Raw genomic sequence first — 15,730 nt, forward strand, 5'->3', positions numbered from 1 at the left:
AAAACTTGGCAAAATCTTCTGTGCTTATCAGTTCTCCTGATTTATATACGGTATATATTTACAGTGCAGTCTTGAGCATTAAAAATTGGAGAAAAGTATGTAACGATATTTCTTCTAAGTGTAAGAATTAAAAGGAATTCAAATGCCAGGAACAACAAGATGATTACAGGGGCTATGATGATATCGACATGATGGAATAAGTACGCAACTACGGAAAAAAATGAAGACTATGAGGAAACATTTAAAGGCATATCAGAACTAAAGTTAAGGCTTGGTGCAGTGGTGGCTCAAGCCTATAATCCCAACACTTTGGAAGGCCAACATGGAAGATCACTTGAGGTCAGGAGTTCAACACAAACCTGGGCAACATAGCGAGTCTCTGTTTCCACAAAAAATAAAAAATAATAGTAATTAGTCAGGTTCTGTGGCATGTGCCTATGGTCCCAGCTACTAGGGAGGCTGAGGTGAGAAGAGGCTTGAGGCCAGGAGTTTGAAGCTGCAGTAAGCTATAAATGCCTCACTGCACTCCAGCCTGACCTAAGGAGCAAGACCCCGTCTCTTAAAAAAAAAAAAAAAAATTAAAGTTAAAAAAGAAATGGATTTTTCTCTTTTGTAAACAGTAAATCTCATCAGAGATATGTAAAGATAGAGACAGGACTGACAGAGCAGACTGATACACTGGGTAGTGGGAAAGGCATGGCACTGGAGTCCAACAGAAATATCTGGACACCTGGCAGGCACTCACTGATACTAAGGAGTCACCCAATGAGCCTCAATTTCATCATCTGTAAATAAGAAAAACAAAACTCACCTACCCAACAAGTAGATGCCCCATAATAAAGAGTATTAAAATCAAAACCGAGATACTAAAATTGATGATTATTTTCTCTTGATGGAAAGGTGGCAAGCATATTTCCTCCACAAAATGTGAAATACAAGACATTTATGTTAGCCAGTTTTTTCTTGCCACAATTACTGGAAAAAAATAAGCAATGGCCTATTAAGATATTAACTTTAGGCACGTTTAATGTAACTTATTGGTTTTATAATTATTATAGCCAAAACACAAAAATTCTGAAAAAGAGAAGGAACGAACTCATATTACTCTAAGGCCATATTACCACTGTCAGTATTTGGTGCTTCTGGGCCTTCCTCCTTCCAGAACTGTAATCATGTCGCAGAAGCTCTTTGCATCCTGTTGATTTTCTCCATTTAACTCCACACTGGAAGCATTTTTCCTCTTAGTCTTCATAATCCTCACCTCTAATGATAGCATAACTGTGTACTCAAGACCGCTGCCCACAAGAAGCACTTAATAAACACTTTTAATGAAGGAGGAAATGCACACACCGTTATTGACCAACTCATTCCCCACTCACACCTTTTCATGGAAAATGCCTGTGTGTTTTCATGCAAATTTCGTCTTCTACACTGTTTCATTAAGATAATAGATTCTACACTCTATATTGGCCAGTGCATGGCAAGGCAGGAAATAAGCACAACCTTTTGTTTACCAACAACAAATCTCCCCCAAAGAAATCTGAATCACGAGGCAAAAACAAAACAAACTTGTGGGCTGGCTTTGCTGTCGTCGGGGTGGGTGGAGGAAATACATAGCATATAAGCAAATGGTAAAAATTTCAAACAGATCGGGCCAAACAGTACCCCTAGCCGGTAGCGACCTCTGTCACCAGTTTGTCTTAAAAAAAAAAAAAATCTATTTTTTGACCCAGAAATGCAAGGGGTTCATCCTGTATCTTCCTCAAGGGACGTCTGAGTCACACATGACGGGCACCTGTATGCACACCCACAGCTCCCTTCCGCACCGCGTCTCGCCCTCGCTCCCGGGATGCTCCCACCACAGCACCCACCGGATAGCCCTGGCCATTAACTACGGCTCAGGTGCGTTCTCCGGCACTGTGTGCCCGTCCTTCACCCCACACATCTACCCCACACAGGCGTTCGTCTCCCGACTCTGGGGAGACCATCATGATCTCGCGGGTCCGGGCACTGGCGGGGATTTTCCTGCAGAGCAGGCACCGCGAAGCTGCCCCGCTGAGCCGGCGCCGCGGCCCTCCCGAGGGTGACCACTCCGTCTCGGCCGTGGTACTGGGGCCGCTCAGGGACTCCGGCCGCCTCGCGTCCCAGCTGGAGGACCGCGGGATCCCGAGACCTGGCACCCGGCTTCCCACGCCCGCCGTCCCGGCTCGCTCACCATTGGACCGGCTGCCCAACTCGTTCTTGCAGTAACCACAGCGGTAGAAGTCCTCGCTGGGGAAATACTCCACGACGCTGGGCGAACCCCCAGCACAGAAAGCCATGGCCTCGGCCCCGCGAACGCTCAGGCTTCCGGCCCAGCGTCGCCGCCACTGCCGCCGCCACCCCACAATGCAGCGCGCCGCCCAGGAGCCCCCCGAGGTTCGCACGAAGCCACTCGGGCTCCCGCAGGCCCGGTCGGCCCGGCGCCTCTTGGGGCTGACGCCGTCCGCGCCATCTTGACCGAGGGCAGCTTTCCACTGTTTCCGTTCTTTCTCCGTAAAGGGCCGCCGTCGTCAGTGAGGGTGAGGCGGAGAGACCGAGCACGATGGGGGAGAGTCGAGAGAGAGGAAGGGAAGCGGGGGTCGGGGTGCGAGCCTGCTCTTTCCCCCACCGAGGGCCTGCCCGAAGCGCGGCGGGCGCGGCAGGGGTTGGGCGCGAGGCGGTCGCGCCAGCCCTGGCGTCGGGGACACTCACCGCAGGACGCTTTGCCCTCCTTGGAGTCGCAGTAGCCGCAGTGGTAGCCAGCCCTGAGGCCCTTGTATTCCACCACCGAGGCCATGGCCGCCGCGAGGGTCCTCTTCGGCCGGCCACGCCTCTCGGCCCCGGGGCCGAACTCCGCGAAGCGCGGGGGCCCGTGGAGGGAGGGGTGAAGAGCGAGGCCGGCGTGGGGGCCCGTGGAGGGAGGGGTGAAGAGCGAGGCCGGGCGCAGGGACCCGTGGGCGGGGATGGTGGTCGTGCCCCCAAGCCCCGCGTTTGGGCCAGTGCTTCCCACAGCTGTGCGTTATCAGCCCCATTTCACAGGTAAGGAAACTGAGGACCGAAGGTTGTGATTATCCCAAGGTCATTTCCAGCAGGTGTAGGATTGAAAGTTCCCCTCTCAGGCTGCCCCTTGTCACCACGTAGGTGACTTGCTAGCGCTTCTTCCAGATCAGCTGGCATGCACTCCAGTGCCCGTGGATACTAGAACAAAAGCAGGAATTCCGAGAATGGCAAGGGTTTGCAAATTAAAGAACAATTAGGGCTTTTAAAGGAAACAACTATCAGTTAGAGCCAGTTGCTGTCTTGTGTTCGTGTCTGTCCAGTGCCACATATAACTTTTAATAAGAGATGCTGGAAGTACAGATTTTTTTTTTTTTTAACTCTACAGGCGAAACAAAATCTGAATCCAGCACATGGGCCTCCATTTTGCAACCACTGTTTTAAGGAAGATTTCTTAGGGAATGACGGTCTAGGGCAGAATAGAAAAATGAGTACCTCCAGCAAGATAATATCCTTATCTTTCCCTCCGCGTGCACAGATAATTTAAGCCGTCTGTTCTCATAGTTTTTCTCAGTCAACCATAAAGCTGATTATGCAGTATTTTTTTTAAAGTGGTGTGTTTACAAAAGTGAAATCATGAAACTCGGAGAAATAGAAACTTTTGAAACGAGTTTTGACATTCTTGACCCCAAGGGCCTGTGTTGGATATGTACCTAGTTGAAAGTGGTTTCTTAGTGGCCTGGTGACTTCTTAATACTCCCAAGCATCACTTGTGCTTCCCACGAGGCCCCTAAGGAATGGCCGTGTAATATCCAGCAGTTTCTTAGGGCCCTCCAGTTTCCTCCAGCCTCTTAGACTTGAAGATTGTGTGCTGTATCTCAGTATTCATCTTCTTGAGTCAAGCTTCATCCATTTTGTTCTTTGTGGCAGATTTGACTATTCCCAGTCCTTTCCCAGACTGGCTCTCATTTGGAACAAAAGCAAGGCCTGTGGAATGCATCGGAAAAAGCAGAATATGCTCTGGACGGAAGGTTGACCAGGAGGCTTTTTGGTCTTACTATTCCTGTCCCACTTCACTTCTGTCCCTTTAAAGCCTCATCCTTATCATAAGTCCTACAGTAACCTCAACCAGGGCACTCCAAGACATGCCAGCCTTGAAAAATAATGAGAATGTCCAAAGTCCTAGGCATGTGTGTTGTTTTTCTTTATTATATTTTATGTTAGAGGCAGAGTCTGACTCTTGTCCAGGCTAGAGTGCGGTGGCATGATCTTGGCTCACCACAGCCTCTGCCTCCCAGGTTCCAGCGATTCTCATGCCTTGGCTTTCTGAGTAGCTGGGATTACAGGCATGCACCACCGCACCTGCATAATTTTTGTATTTTTAGTAGAGATGTCGTCCATGAAAAAAAAAAATACATCGCTAAATTTAGTTTCCTCCTTTTGGGGGAAAAGGGAGGACACTATTAGAATGTCATTCTGTGTATGAGATGCTGGCAGTACACAGTTGTCTTTGCTTTTCATTTTCTTACTTGACAGAATAAAATGGTGACAGAAAAACGTTTTTTTTTTTTTTTGAGCTGGAATTTCAGTCACATCACCCAGGCTGGAGTGCAACGGCATGATCTTGGCTCACTGCAACCTCCACCTCCCAGATTCAAGCGATTCTCCTATCTCAGCCTCTTGAGTAACTTGGATTACAGCCACCTGTGACCACACCCAGCTAATTTTTGTATTTTTAGTAGAGACAGGGCTTCACCAAGTTGGCCAGGCTGGTCGAACTCCTGAGCTCAGGTGATCCGCCTGCCTCAGCCTCCCAGTGTTGGCATTACAGGCGTGAGCCACTGCTCTCTGCCTCCATTAACATTTTTTATGTTATCAGATAAGATATTAAGTCTACAAAAAGTGTGAGGCTCGGCACTGGGCCTGGAGATGTGAAGGATCTTTGGATGGTGATGACAGACTCAGATCATGTTTCTTAAAGGAAATAAAGCACATTCTCCTTTCCCTCTAAAGGTGTTACAGGTAGATGGGACCTAAGTTAAGGTGGAGAAAAAAGGGTAAAATAAAGATAATCTGAGGAAGAGAGGAGGGACACTCCAGAAAGCAGGACTGGGTTGTGTGAGCAGAGGCAGGGAGGTGAACAGGAGCAGCAGCTGCCTCAGGTGCCCACAGAGTCCAGGAGATGCTTTCCTCTGCAGGCCACTCACTGTCAGGAGGCCTAGATTGATCTCCTTTCCTCAACTGTCTGGACCTGGCCCTCCAGTGTGGTAGATACTAGCCACATGTGGCTGTTGAGCACCTAAAATGTAACTAGTGTGACTGGGGAACTGAATTTTTTTGTTTTATTTAAATTAAATTTTAAAACCACAACAGTCCAGAACACGCAAAGCAGGCACAAATGCCAAAAACATCTACACAGGCGTATCATATGTAAGCCTCCAGAAATCAAAGACAAAATCTTGAACGAAGCCAGAGGAAAAAAGAGACCTTACATATAGAAGAGCAGTGATAAGAATTACATCACGCCTCTCTTCAGAAACCATGGAAGCCAGGAGAGAGGAAACTATTTTAAAAGCACTGAAAAAAAAAAGAAAGAAACAGCCTAGAATTCTATAACCAGAGAAATGATCCTTCAAAAGTGGAAGGGAAGTAAAGACTCTCAGACAAAAATGGAGGGAATTTGTTGCCAGTAGACCTGCTTTCCAAGAAACGTTGAAGAAATTCTTTAGAGAGAAGGCAAATAGGCCAGGCATGGTGACTCACACCTGTGACCCTAGCACTTTGGGAAGCCGTGGCAGGTGGATTGCCTGAGTTCAAGACTTTAACACCAGCCTAGCCAACATGATGAAGCCTTGTCTCTACTAAAAATACAAAACAATTAGCCGGACGTGGCGGCACAGGCCTGTAATCGCAGCTACTCAGGAAGCTGAGGCCTGAGAACCACTTGAACCTGGGAGGTAGAGGTTGCAATGAGCGGAGATCGTGCCACTGCACTCCAACCTGAGCAACGATGAGACTGTCTTAAAAAAAAAAGAAGCCAAGTCCGGGTGCGGTGGCTCAAGCCTGTAATCCCAGCACTTTGGGAGGCCGAGGCGGGTGGATCACGAGGTCAAGAGATCGAGACCATCCTGGTCAAAATGGTGAAACCCTGTCTCTACTAAAGATACAAAAAATTAGCTGGGCATGGTGGCGTGTGCCTGTAATCCCAGCTACTTGGGAGGCTGAGCAGGAGAACTGCCTGAACCCAGAAGATGGAGGTTGCAGTGAGCCGATATTGCACCATTGCACTCCAGCCTGGGTAACAAGAGCGAAACTCCACCTCAAAAAAAAAAAGAAGCCAAATAATGTAGCTTAGAAATTCAGATCTGCGTAAAGAAAGGAAGAGCATTAGAGAAGGAATAAGTAGAGGTAAAAATATTTTTAACCTTAATTGATCTGACAGCATTTGGCCACAAATAATAATAACTTGCATTTGTAATTACAGCATATGGATAAGTAGTATGATTATTGAACCTTACGGAAATAAATGACAGCAGTGTTGTAGGGGATGGGAGGTAGTAAATGTTAATGCTCTGTTATAAGGTACTTGTCCTATTCATAAGGTGGTATAGTATTATTTGAAAGGGAACTTGAATTAGTTATAAATATATACTGCAAGCCGGGCACCGTGGCTCACACGTATAATCCCAGCACTTTGGGAGGCCGAGGCAGGCGGATTGCCTGAGGTCAGGAGTTCGAGACCAGCCTGGCCAACATGTTGAAACCCCATCTCCACTAAAAATGCAAAACTTAGCTGGGCATGGTGGCAGGTGCCTGTAATCCCAGCTACTCAGGAGGCTTAGATAGAAGAATTGCTTGAACCCAGAAAACAGAGGTTGCAGTGAGCCAAGATCACACAACTGCACTCCAGCCTGGGTGACAGAGCAAGACTCCATCTCAAAAAAAAAAACAATGTACACTACAAACTCAAGAGCAATCATTTAAACAATGGAAATAAAAAGTTAAAAAATAAATGAAACTAGGCCAGGTGCAGTGGCTCACACCTGTAATCCCAATGCTTTGGGAAGGCTGAGGTGGGCAGATCACCTGAGGTTAGGCATTCGAGACCAGCTTGGCCAACATGGTGAAACCCTGACTCTACTTATAGTACCAAAAAATTAGCCAGACATGGTGGTGCGCACCTGTAATCCCAGCTACTCAGGAGGCTGAGGCAAAAGAATCACTTGAACCCGGGAGGCAGATGTTGCAGTGAGCCAAGATCACGCCATTACACTCCAGCTTGGGCAAAAAGAGCAAAACTCCATCCCAAAAACAAATAAATAAAAATAATTTTTAAAATAAAAAGCAAACACATTTGATAGACTAAATGAGGAGAAAGAAATCAAATCATATTGAATGCTTAACTTAAAACCAGAGAAGGCAGGTCAGACATGGTGGCTCATATATGTAATCCCAGCACTTTGGGAAGCTGAGGCATGTCAATCACCTGAGGTCAGGAGTTCAAGACCAGCCTGGATAACATGTGAAATGCTATCTCTACTAAAAATACAAAAATTATCTGGGCATGATAGCACATGCCTATAATCCCAGCTGAGACATGAGAATCACTTGAAACTAGGAGGCAGAGGTTGCACTGAGCCAAGATCATGCCATGTGCTCCAGTCTGGGCAACAGAGCAAGACTCTGTCTCAAAAAGAAAAAAAAAAAAAAAGAACATGAGCAGCAAATAGAAAACAGTAACATGGGCCAGGCGCAGTGGCTCAAGCCTGCAGTACCAACACTTTGGAAGACTTTAAGGCCAGTGGATCACTTGAGGCCAGGAGTTTGAAACCAGCCTGTCCAATGTGATGAAACCCTGTCTCTACCAAAAATACAAAAATTAGCCAGGCATGGTGGCACATACCTGTAACCCCAGCTATTTGGGAGGCTGAGGCAGGAGGCTCGCTTGAATGCAGGAGGCAGAAGTTGCAGTGAGCTGAATTCACACCATTGCACTCCAGCCTTGCAGTGAGCTGAATTCACACCATTGCACTCCAGCCTAGGCAACAGAGGGAGACTGTGTCTCAAAAAAACAACAAAAAAAATAGTAATATGGTAGATATTCAGCTGTATCAATAATCACTTTAAATGTCGGTGATCTCAACACACAAAAAACCCACTGTCAGCATGAATGAGCCACACAAGACCCAAACATGTTGTGTACAAGAAAACCACCTTAAATTTAAAGACGCATTTAGATTAAAAGTAAAGGGATTGGCCAGGTATGATGGCTCATGCCTATAATCTCAGCACTTTAGGAAGCCACGAGGAGGACTGCTTGAGGCCAGGGGTTCAAGACCAGCCTGGCAACATAGTGAGAACCTGTCTCTACAAAATTAAGAAAAAAAAAAGTTTTGATTAGCTGGGCCTGGTGGCGTGCACCTGTATTCCCAGCTACTCAGGAGACTGAGGTGGGAGGATCACTTGAGCACAGGAGATTGAGGCTGCTGTGAGCTGTGATCATGCTTCTGACCTCCAGGCTGGGCAATAGAGACCCTGTTCCAAAATTAAATAAGTAAATAAATGAAGAAGGATATACCATACTAACACTAATCAAAAGAAACCTAGAGTAGCTATATTTCAGAAAAAAACAGACTTCACAGCAAATAAAATTAGGAATAAAGAAGGGCATTGCATAAGATAAAGAGGTCTATTCTTTAAAAAGGCATAACAATCCTTAATGTGTGTAACCAGGCAAAAGAGTGGTAAACTACGTCAGGCAAAAACTGATAAAACTACAAGGAGAAATAGCTGAATCCGCTATTATAGTAGGAGACTTCAACACGCCTCTATCAGTAATTGATGCATCTACCAGGAAGAAAATCAGTAAAGACACAGTTGAATCAAATAACATCATCAGTCAACTAGATCTGATTGACATCTATAGAATTCACCTAACAGCAACATACACATTCTTCTCCAGCTCACACAGAACATTCACCAAGTAGACCACATTCTGAGCCATAAAAAAAACACCTCAACACGTTTTAAAGACTAGAAAACTTGCAATGTCTGCTTTCAGACAACAATGGAATTGAACTAAAAATTAATAACATATTAGCCATGCACAGTGGTGTGTGCCTAGAATCCCAGCTACTCGGAAGAGTGAGGCAGGAGAATCACTTATGCCCAGCCTGGGCAACTTAGCAAGACCCTGTCTCAAAAAAAAAAAAAAAAAAATGACAGCTGGAAAATTCCAACATACTTGGAGATTAAACAACACACTTATAAATAATGCTTGGGTGAAAGAATAAGTCTCGAGAGAAATTTCGAAATATTGAACTAAATGAAAGTGAAACCACAACTTAAAATGTGTAGGATTCAGCAAAAGCAGTGCTTGGAGGGAAATGTGTAGCAGTAAATGCATTATTTAAAAAGGAGGTCTGAAATCAAGATTCCACCTTCAGAGGCTAGAAAAAAGACCAAAATAAGTAGAAAAAGAATAATGAAAATTGAAGTAGAAATAAAAGAAATTGAGTAGAGGAAATCAGTACAGAAAATCAGTGAACCCAAAAGCTAGTTCTTTGAAATAAAATTGACAGACCTATAGTAAGGTTAAGGAAGAAAGAGAAGACTAATTACCAGTATCAAAAGTAAAAGAGGGGCCATCACTACTGGTCCATTGACCTTTATTATCCATTATCCATGCGTAATAAAGGGGGATATAATTAAAACTCTGTGCCCACAAATATGACCACCTAGAGGAAATGGATGGATTCCTTAAAAGATACAATCTGCCAAAACACACAAGAAGAAAAGGATCATCTGAATAGGTCTGTATCTATTAAAGACATTCAATAAATAATGACTGAAAACAAAAGTACAGGCACAGACAGGTTCTCTAATAGATTCCAGTAAACATTTGGGGAAGAAATTATACCAGTTATCTTCAGTCTCCTCCAGAAAATAGAGGCAAAGGGGGTACTTCCTGACTTACTCTGTGAGGCCAACATTATCCTAATACCAAAACCAAATCTGACAATGTATAGGAAGAATTATATACCACCACCAAATAGGATTTACTCCAGGTATGCAAGACTAGTTTAATATTAGAAAAGCAATTAATGTAGCCCATCACATCAAATCTAAAAAAGTTATACAATCATATCAATAAATATAGAAAAGGCATTTGACAAAATTCAGTACCCATTCATGATAAATACTCAGCAAACTAGAATACAGGAGAACTTCCTCAACTTAATAAAGAACGTCTACTAAAATCTTAGATCAGCTAACGTCATACTTAGTGGTGAGAAACTAGGTGGTTTCTCCTGAAAAATGATATTATATCTCCTGATCTTAGGAACAGGCAAGGATATCACTTCTAACCATTTCCATCTAATGTCACAGCAGAAGTCCTAGCGAATGTACTAAGACTAGAAAAGGAAACAAAGGTGCCAGGCATGGTGGCTCACACCTGTAATGCCAGCACTTTGGGAGGCTGAGGCAGGCGGATCACGAGGTCAAGAGATCAAAACCATTCTGGCCAACGTGGTGAAACCCTGTCTCTACTAAAAATACAAAACTTAGCTGGGCCTGGTGGTGGATGCCTGTAGTCCCAGCTATTTGGGAGGCTGAGGCAGGAGAATCACTTGAACCCGGGAGGTGGCGGTTGCAGTGAGCCGCCACTACACTCCAGCTTGGTGATAGAGCAAGACTCCATCTCAAAAAAAAAAAAAAGGAAACAAAGATAAATAGATTAGGAAGGAATTAAACTGTCTTTGTTTACAGATGATTGTCTGTGGAAAATCCCAAAGAAACAACAACAACCAAAAAGCATCCTGGAACTAATGACCAATTACAGCATAAATTGCTTTCCTATATATCAGAAATGAACAGTCTGGCCAGGCACAGTGGCTCACATCTGTAATCCGAGCACTTTGGGAGGCCAAGGGTGAGGCAGGTAGATCACTTGAGGTCGGGAGTTCGAGACCAGCCTGGCCAACATGGAGAAAACCCATCTCTACTAAAAATACAAAAATTAGCCAGGTGCGGTGCCACGTGCCTGTAGTCTCAGCTACTCAGGAGGCTGAGTCAAGAGAATCACTTGAACCCAGGAGGCAGAGATTGCAGTGAGCCGAGATCATGCCATTGCACTCCAGGCTAGGTGACAGTGAGACTGCATCTCAAAAAAAAAGAACAAGCCAGGTACAGGTACAGTGGCTCACACCTGTAATACCAACATTTTGGGAGGTCATGGTAGGTGGATCACTTGAGGCTAAGAGTTTAAGACCAGCCTGGCCAACATGGGAAAACCCCATATCTACTAAAAATAAAACAATTAGCCAGGCATGGTGAGGCATGCCTGTAATCCCCAGCTACTTGGGAGATTGAGGCACAAGAATCACTTGAACCCAGAAGGTGGAGGTTGCAGTGAGCAAAGGTCACCCCGCTGCACACTGCATTCCAGCCTAGACAACAGAGCAAGACCTTGTCTCCAAAAAAAGAAAGAAACACTTAGAATTTGAAATTTAAAATAATACCACTTACATTAGCAATGAAAAAAGAAATACTTAAGTATAAATCTTGACAAAGTACGTGTAATATCTGATATGGTTTCATTGTGCCCCTCCCAAATCTCATCTTGAATTGTAGTTCCCTAGTCTCCACATGTCATGGGAGGGACCAGATGGAGATAATTGAATCATGGGGGCGATTTCCCCTATCCTCTTGTGATAGTGAGTTAGTTTTCACAAGATCTAATGGTTTTATAAGGGGTTTACCCCTTTACTGGGCACTCATTCTCTCTCCTGCCGCCCTATAAAGAGGTGCCTTCCACCATGATTGTAAGTTTCCTGAGGCCTCCTCAAGCCATGTGGGACTGTGAGTCAATTAAACCTCTTTATAAATGATCCAGTCTCGGCTATGTCTTTATTAGCAGCTTGAGAAAGGACTAATGCAATACCTATGTGAGGAGAACTACAAACCTTGAAATAAAGAATGAAATGAGAGATAATGTGTGTTCATCGAAGGAAGATGAATGTTGTTAAGATATCAATTCTTTATAACTTGATCTTCAGATTCTAAGTAGTCCCAGTCAGAATCCTAGAAAGTTATTTTCTGAATATCAGCAAACATTCAAAAGTTTATATGGAAAGCCAAAAGACTCATAATAGCCAAAACAACACTGAAGAAGAACAAAGTTGGAGGACTAACACTACCGGACTTCAAGACTTGCTGTAAAGCTAGTCATCAAGATAGTGTAGTATTGGTGAAAGAATAGATAGATAAATGGAACAGACTAGAGAGCCCAGAAATAGACTCATACAAATAAAGCCAACTGATTTTTTACAAAGGAGCAAAGACAATTCAATGGAAAAGTGATAGTCTTTTCCACAAATGGCACTAGAACTGGACATCCATATGCAAAAAAAATACATCTAGACCCAGTGTACAAAAATTAACTCAAAATGGATCATAAACCCAAATGTAAAACTCCAAGGTGATAACAGCAGAAAATCTAGATGACCTTGGATTTAGTGATGACTTTTGAGATACAACACCAGAAGCATGATCCATAAAAGAAAAAAAAATTAACACTTTATTAAAATTTAAAACTTCCTGCTCTGTGAAAGTTACTGTTAAGACAAAGAAAATAAAAGCCACAGACTGGGAGAAAAAACTCTGCAGAACACATATTTGATAAAGGACAGGTATCTAAAACACACAAAGAACTCTTAAAACTTAATAGGAAAGCAAATAGACAAATTAGAAATGGGCAAAATATTTTAGCAGACACTTCGGGAAAGATAAACAGATGGCAGATAAACATATGAAGAGATGCTCAGCATTACATGTCATTAGAGAACTTCAAATTAAATCAACTATTAATAATGGCTGAAATTTGACAATAACAAATGCTAGCAAGCATGTGGAGCAGCAGGAACTCATAGATCACTGATGGTGAGGCAACATGCACTGCAACCACTTTGGAAGACAGTTTGGCAGTCTCTTACAAAACTAACCATACTCTTACCATGCAATCCAGTGATCCTCCTCGTCATATACCCAAAGCAGTTGAAAACGTGTTCATACAAAAACCTGCACACAAATGTTTATTGCAGCTTTCTTTATAACTGCCAAAACTTGGAAGTAACCAAAATGTCCTTCAGGAGGTGAATGGATAAAACTGGCACATCCATGCAATGGAATGTTATTCACTAATAAAGAGAAGTGAGCAGGATTGCCTTTCTCGAGCCATGAAAAGACATAAAGGAACCTTAAAAGCATATTGCTAAGGGAAAGAAGCCAATCTGAAAAGGCTAAATACTCTATGATTCCAACTATGTGACTTCTGGCAAAAGCAAAACTCTGGAAACAGCAAAATGATTAGAGGTTACTGGGAGGTCAGGGTATTGAGGGAGGGAAAAATGAATAGGTAGAGACCTGAGATTTGTAGGGCAGTGATACTGTTCCGTAGGAAACAGTAATAATGAACGCATGTCATATATTTGCCAAAACTCACATTAGGTACAATATAAAAAGTGAGTCTTAATGTAAACTATGGATGTTAGTTAATAATAATGTACTGGGCCAGGCGCAGTGGCTCACACCTGTTATCCTAACATTTGGGAGGCCAAGGTGTACAGATCACCTGAGGTCAGGAGTTCGAGTCCAGCCTGACCAACACAGAGAAATCCCATCTCTACTAAAAATACAAAATTAGCCAAGCATGGTGGTGCATGCCTGTAGTCCCAGCTACTCGGGTGGCTGAGGCAAGGGAATAGCTTGAACCTGGGAGGCAGAGGTTGCAGTGAGCCGAGATCCTGCCATTGCATTCCAGCCGGGGCAACAAGAGTGAAACTCCATCTCAAAATACTACTACTACTAATAATAATACATCAATATTGATTCCCCAGTTATGACAAGTGTACCACACTAATACAAGATGTTTATAATACGAGGAACTTGTAGGAAGAAGGTATGTAAGAATTCTCTATTCTTTTCAATCAATATTTTTGTAAACCTAAAATTGCTCAATAAAAAAATAAAGTTTATTAAAAAACAGCAGTGTAAATCTTTCATGTTGACTGACAATATTTTGGATATATACTGTGTTAAAATGTATCACTAAAACTAAATCACCTATTTCTTTGTATTTTTTTAAACTCCTAGAAAATTTTCTATTACACCTGTGACTCACATTTCTAATTTTGTTGACCGTTGCTGGTCTAGAACCAGGTTCTTGTGCCTCTAGTGTACCAGCCCAATTCTCTACCTGTCTCTGCTTCTAGGTCCTACAGTTTCAGGATCTTTTATCAAGCATCTCTTCTTTTTAATCACTTTGCTGTTAACAGCATTTCAGAATCTTTATTTGTTTTGGAAAGTCTACATCACACTTTGGCTTCAGTGTCCCTTCTCCATATTGTACTCTATATTCCGGCTTCCAGCATCCCTCTCTCTATATGGTGCTCTGGCTTGTGTAACTTCCTCTTGTTAACAGCCAGTCTGATTAAGTCACCTCCTGGCTGGTCTCAGGAGTGTTCCCGCATTTCTGTTCAGATTGTGCTCTCAATATACTTCAAGAAGCACTTTCTTTTCCAAGAAGGCCTCTGTCTTCAGTTCCACCTCACATTGAAGACTCCAGCCCTTTGTTTTCTCTCAACATGTAAGCAATGCATTTTTACCCTCGTATTACACTTGTGATATATTTGCGTATGTTTCTTTCCCCCCAGTTGGATTGTAAGTTCACCAAAGGTAGACTGTGGCCACTCCTTTGATATTCCAAGGTTGTGTGGGATGGCATATGCGTGAGATCACAAGCTTTGTTTTTAGACATCAGTTTTTAAGTTCCAGTCTCCCACTTAGCATCTTTGTGGCCTTAAACATGTCACTTAAGTCTCTTAAAGTTTCCCCATCTGTAAAAAGGGGATGATAATCCTATCACCTCATAGGATTGTTGGAGGGGTCAGTGTTTGGTGTTTAGATGCCATTAGAGGCACTTGAACTCCTGCAAAATGGAGACAGCCGGCAGTTTCCAATGCCAAAAGTTGCTCTGGCATTTTACTGTGAAGTTCATATCAAGTTCACTTTATGTGAGAAATAGTTAACAACACTTTCCGTTCAGTCACCACCATCTTGTTCATGAGCTAGGACTTCCCATAACTATTTAAACACATTTCATGATTTTTAATGAAGAATTAAAATTTAGGTGTATGAAGAGCAGAGTCATATTCTTTGTGTATTTATCACAGAAAGACACAACTCAGGCAGTCTTTCACCTACAAAGCAAAGCTTAGTCTTGCTCATAGTTTGTTTCAACCTGATTTACTATCAGAAAAGTTCTGTTTATTTCACTGGCTTAAAAATATTCTTTATCTGGTCTAGTTTCTCTTTTCAGAAAAGAGAAATAATTTACAACATAGTACTCAAAAAGTACTTTTAGATGCATGTGATTTTCTTTATATAAGATTTTATTTTAAGCTGATTACTTAAAGGAAGGCTTACACTCAGGACTGCATACTTTTCTTTATCAAAAAAAGAGGCTTCTCATACTCTTTTCACATGAGGGCAAATAAGATGCTGCCTTTCAGCACTTTACACAATGCTTCTCAGTCAGTGAATGAAAGGGGCTTGTGGTGTAAGTCCCATCAGGTCATAGATGTATAAGAATTTTGGCTGAATTAATAGCACATCAGTTTGAAATCTGAGTGACACTGATTTTATCAATTTT

The 15,730-nt window shown here is 43.0% G+C and overlaps 2 protein-coding genes across 20 annotated transcripts in view; one reads left to right on the top strand and one right to left on the bottom strand.

Moving 5' to 3' along the window:
- The window catches only part of ATE1 (arginyltransferase 1), a 158,106-nt gene extending 155,230 nt beyond the window's left edge, over window positions 1–2,876 (bottom strand). For 15 of the 19 annotated variants that reach the window (XR_013525155.1, XR_013525157.1, XR_013525156.1 and 12 more), the window contains exon 1: window positions 2,216–2,392. Coding sequence is in view for 11 of the 19 variants with exons in the window: in XM_035269311.3 (XP_035125202.1) it covers window positions 2,216–2,321 (106 nt within the window). In the remaining 8 variants the exon portion in view is untranslated. Of the gene's footprint in view, window positions 1–1,121; window positions 1,323–2,215; window positions 2,393–2,733 lie in introns of those variants that run through there. The other 4 variants (XM_078346690.1, XM_078346687.1, XM_078346691.1 and 1 more) reach the window with 2 other exon arrangements.
- LOC128929351 (uncharacterized) lies at window positions 2,416–9,530 on the top strand. Its single transcript, XM_078346693.1, has 2 exons — window positions 2,416–3,060; window positions 3,949–9,530. The coding sequence occupies exons 1-2, from the start codon at window positions 2,585–2,587 to the stop codon at window positions 4,052–4,054; spliced, it is 582 nt and encodes a 193-aa protein (XP_078202819.1). The 5' UTR covers window positions 2,416–2,584; the 3' UTR covers window positions 4,055–9,530.
- The last annotated feature ends 6,200 nt before the right edge of the window (window positions 9,531–15,730 follow it).

Source organism: Callithrix jacchus, chromosome 12 (genome assembly GCF_049354715.1).
Source record: "Callithrix jacchus isolate 240 chromosome 12, calJac240_pri, whole genome shotgun sequence".
NCBI lineage: Eukaryota > Metazoa > Chordata > Mammalia > Primates > Cebidae > Callithrix > Callithrix jacchus.

Coding starts and splice junctions, on each gene's coding strand:
- LOC128929351 (XM_078346693.1), top strand. CDS start 2,585: ATGGGGGAGAGTCGAGAGAGAGGAAGGGAAGCGGGGGTCGGGGTGCGA. Junction 3,061..3,948: donor TTATCAGCCCCATTTCACAG/GTAAGGAAACTG, acceptor TCTTTGTGGCAG/ATTTGACTATTCCCAGTCCT.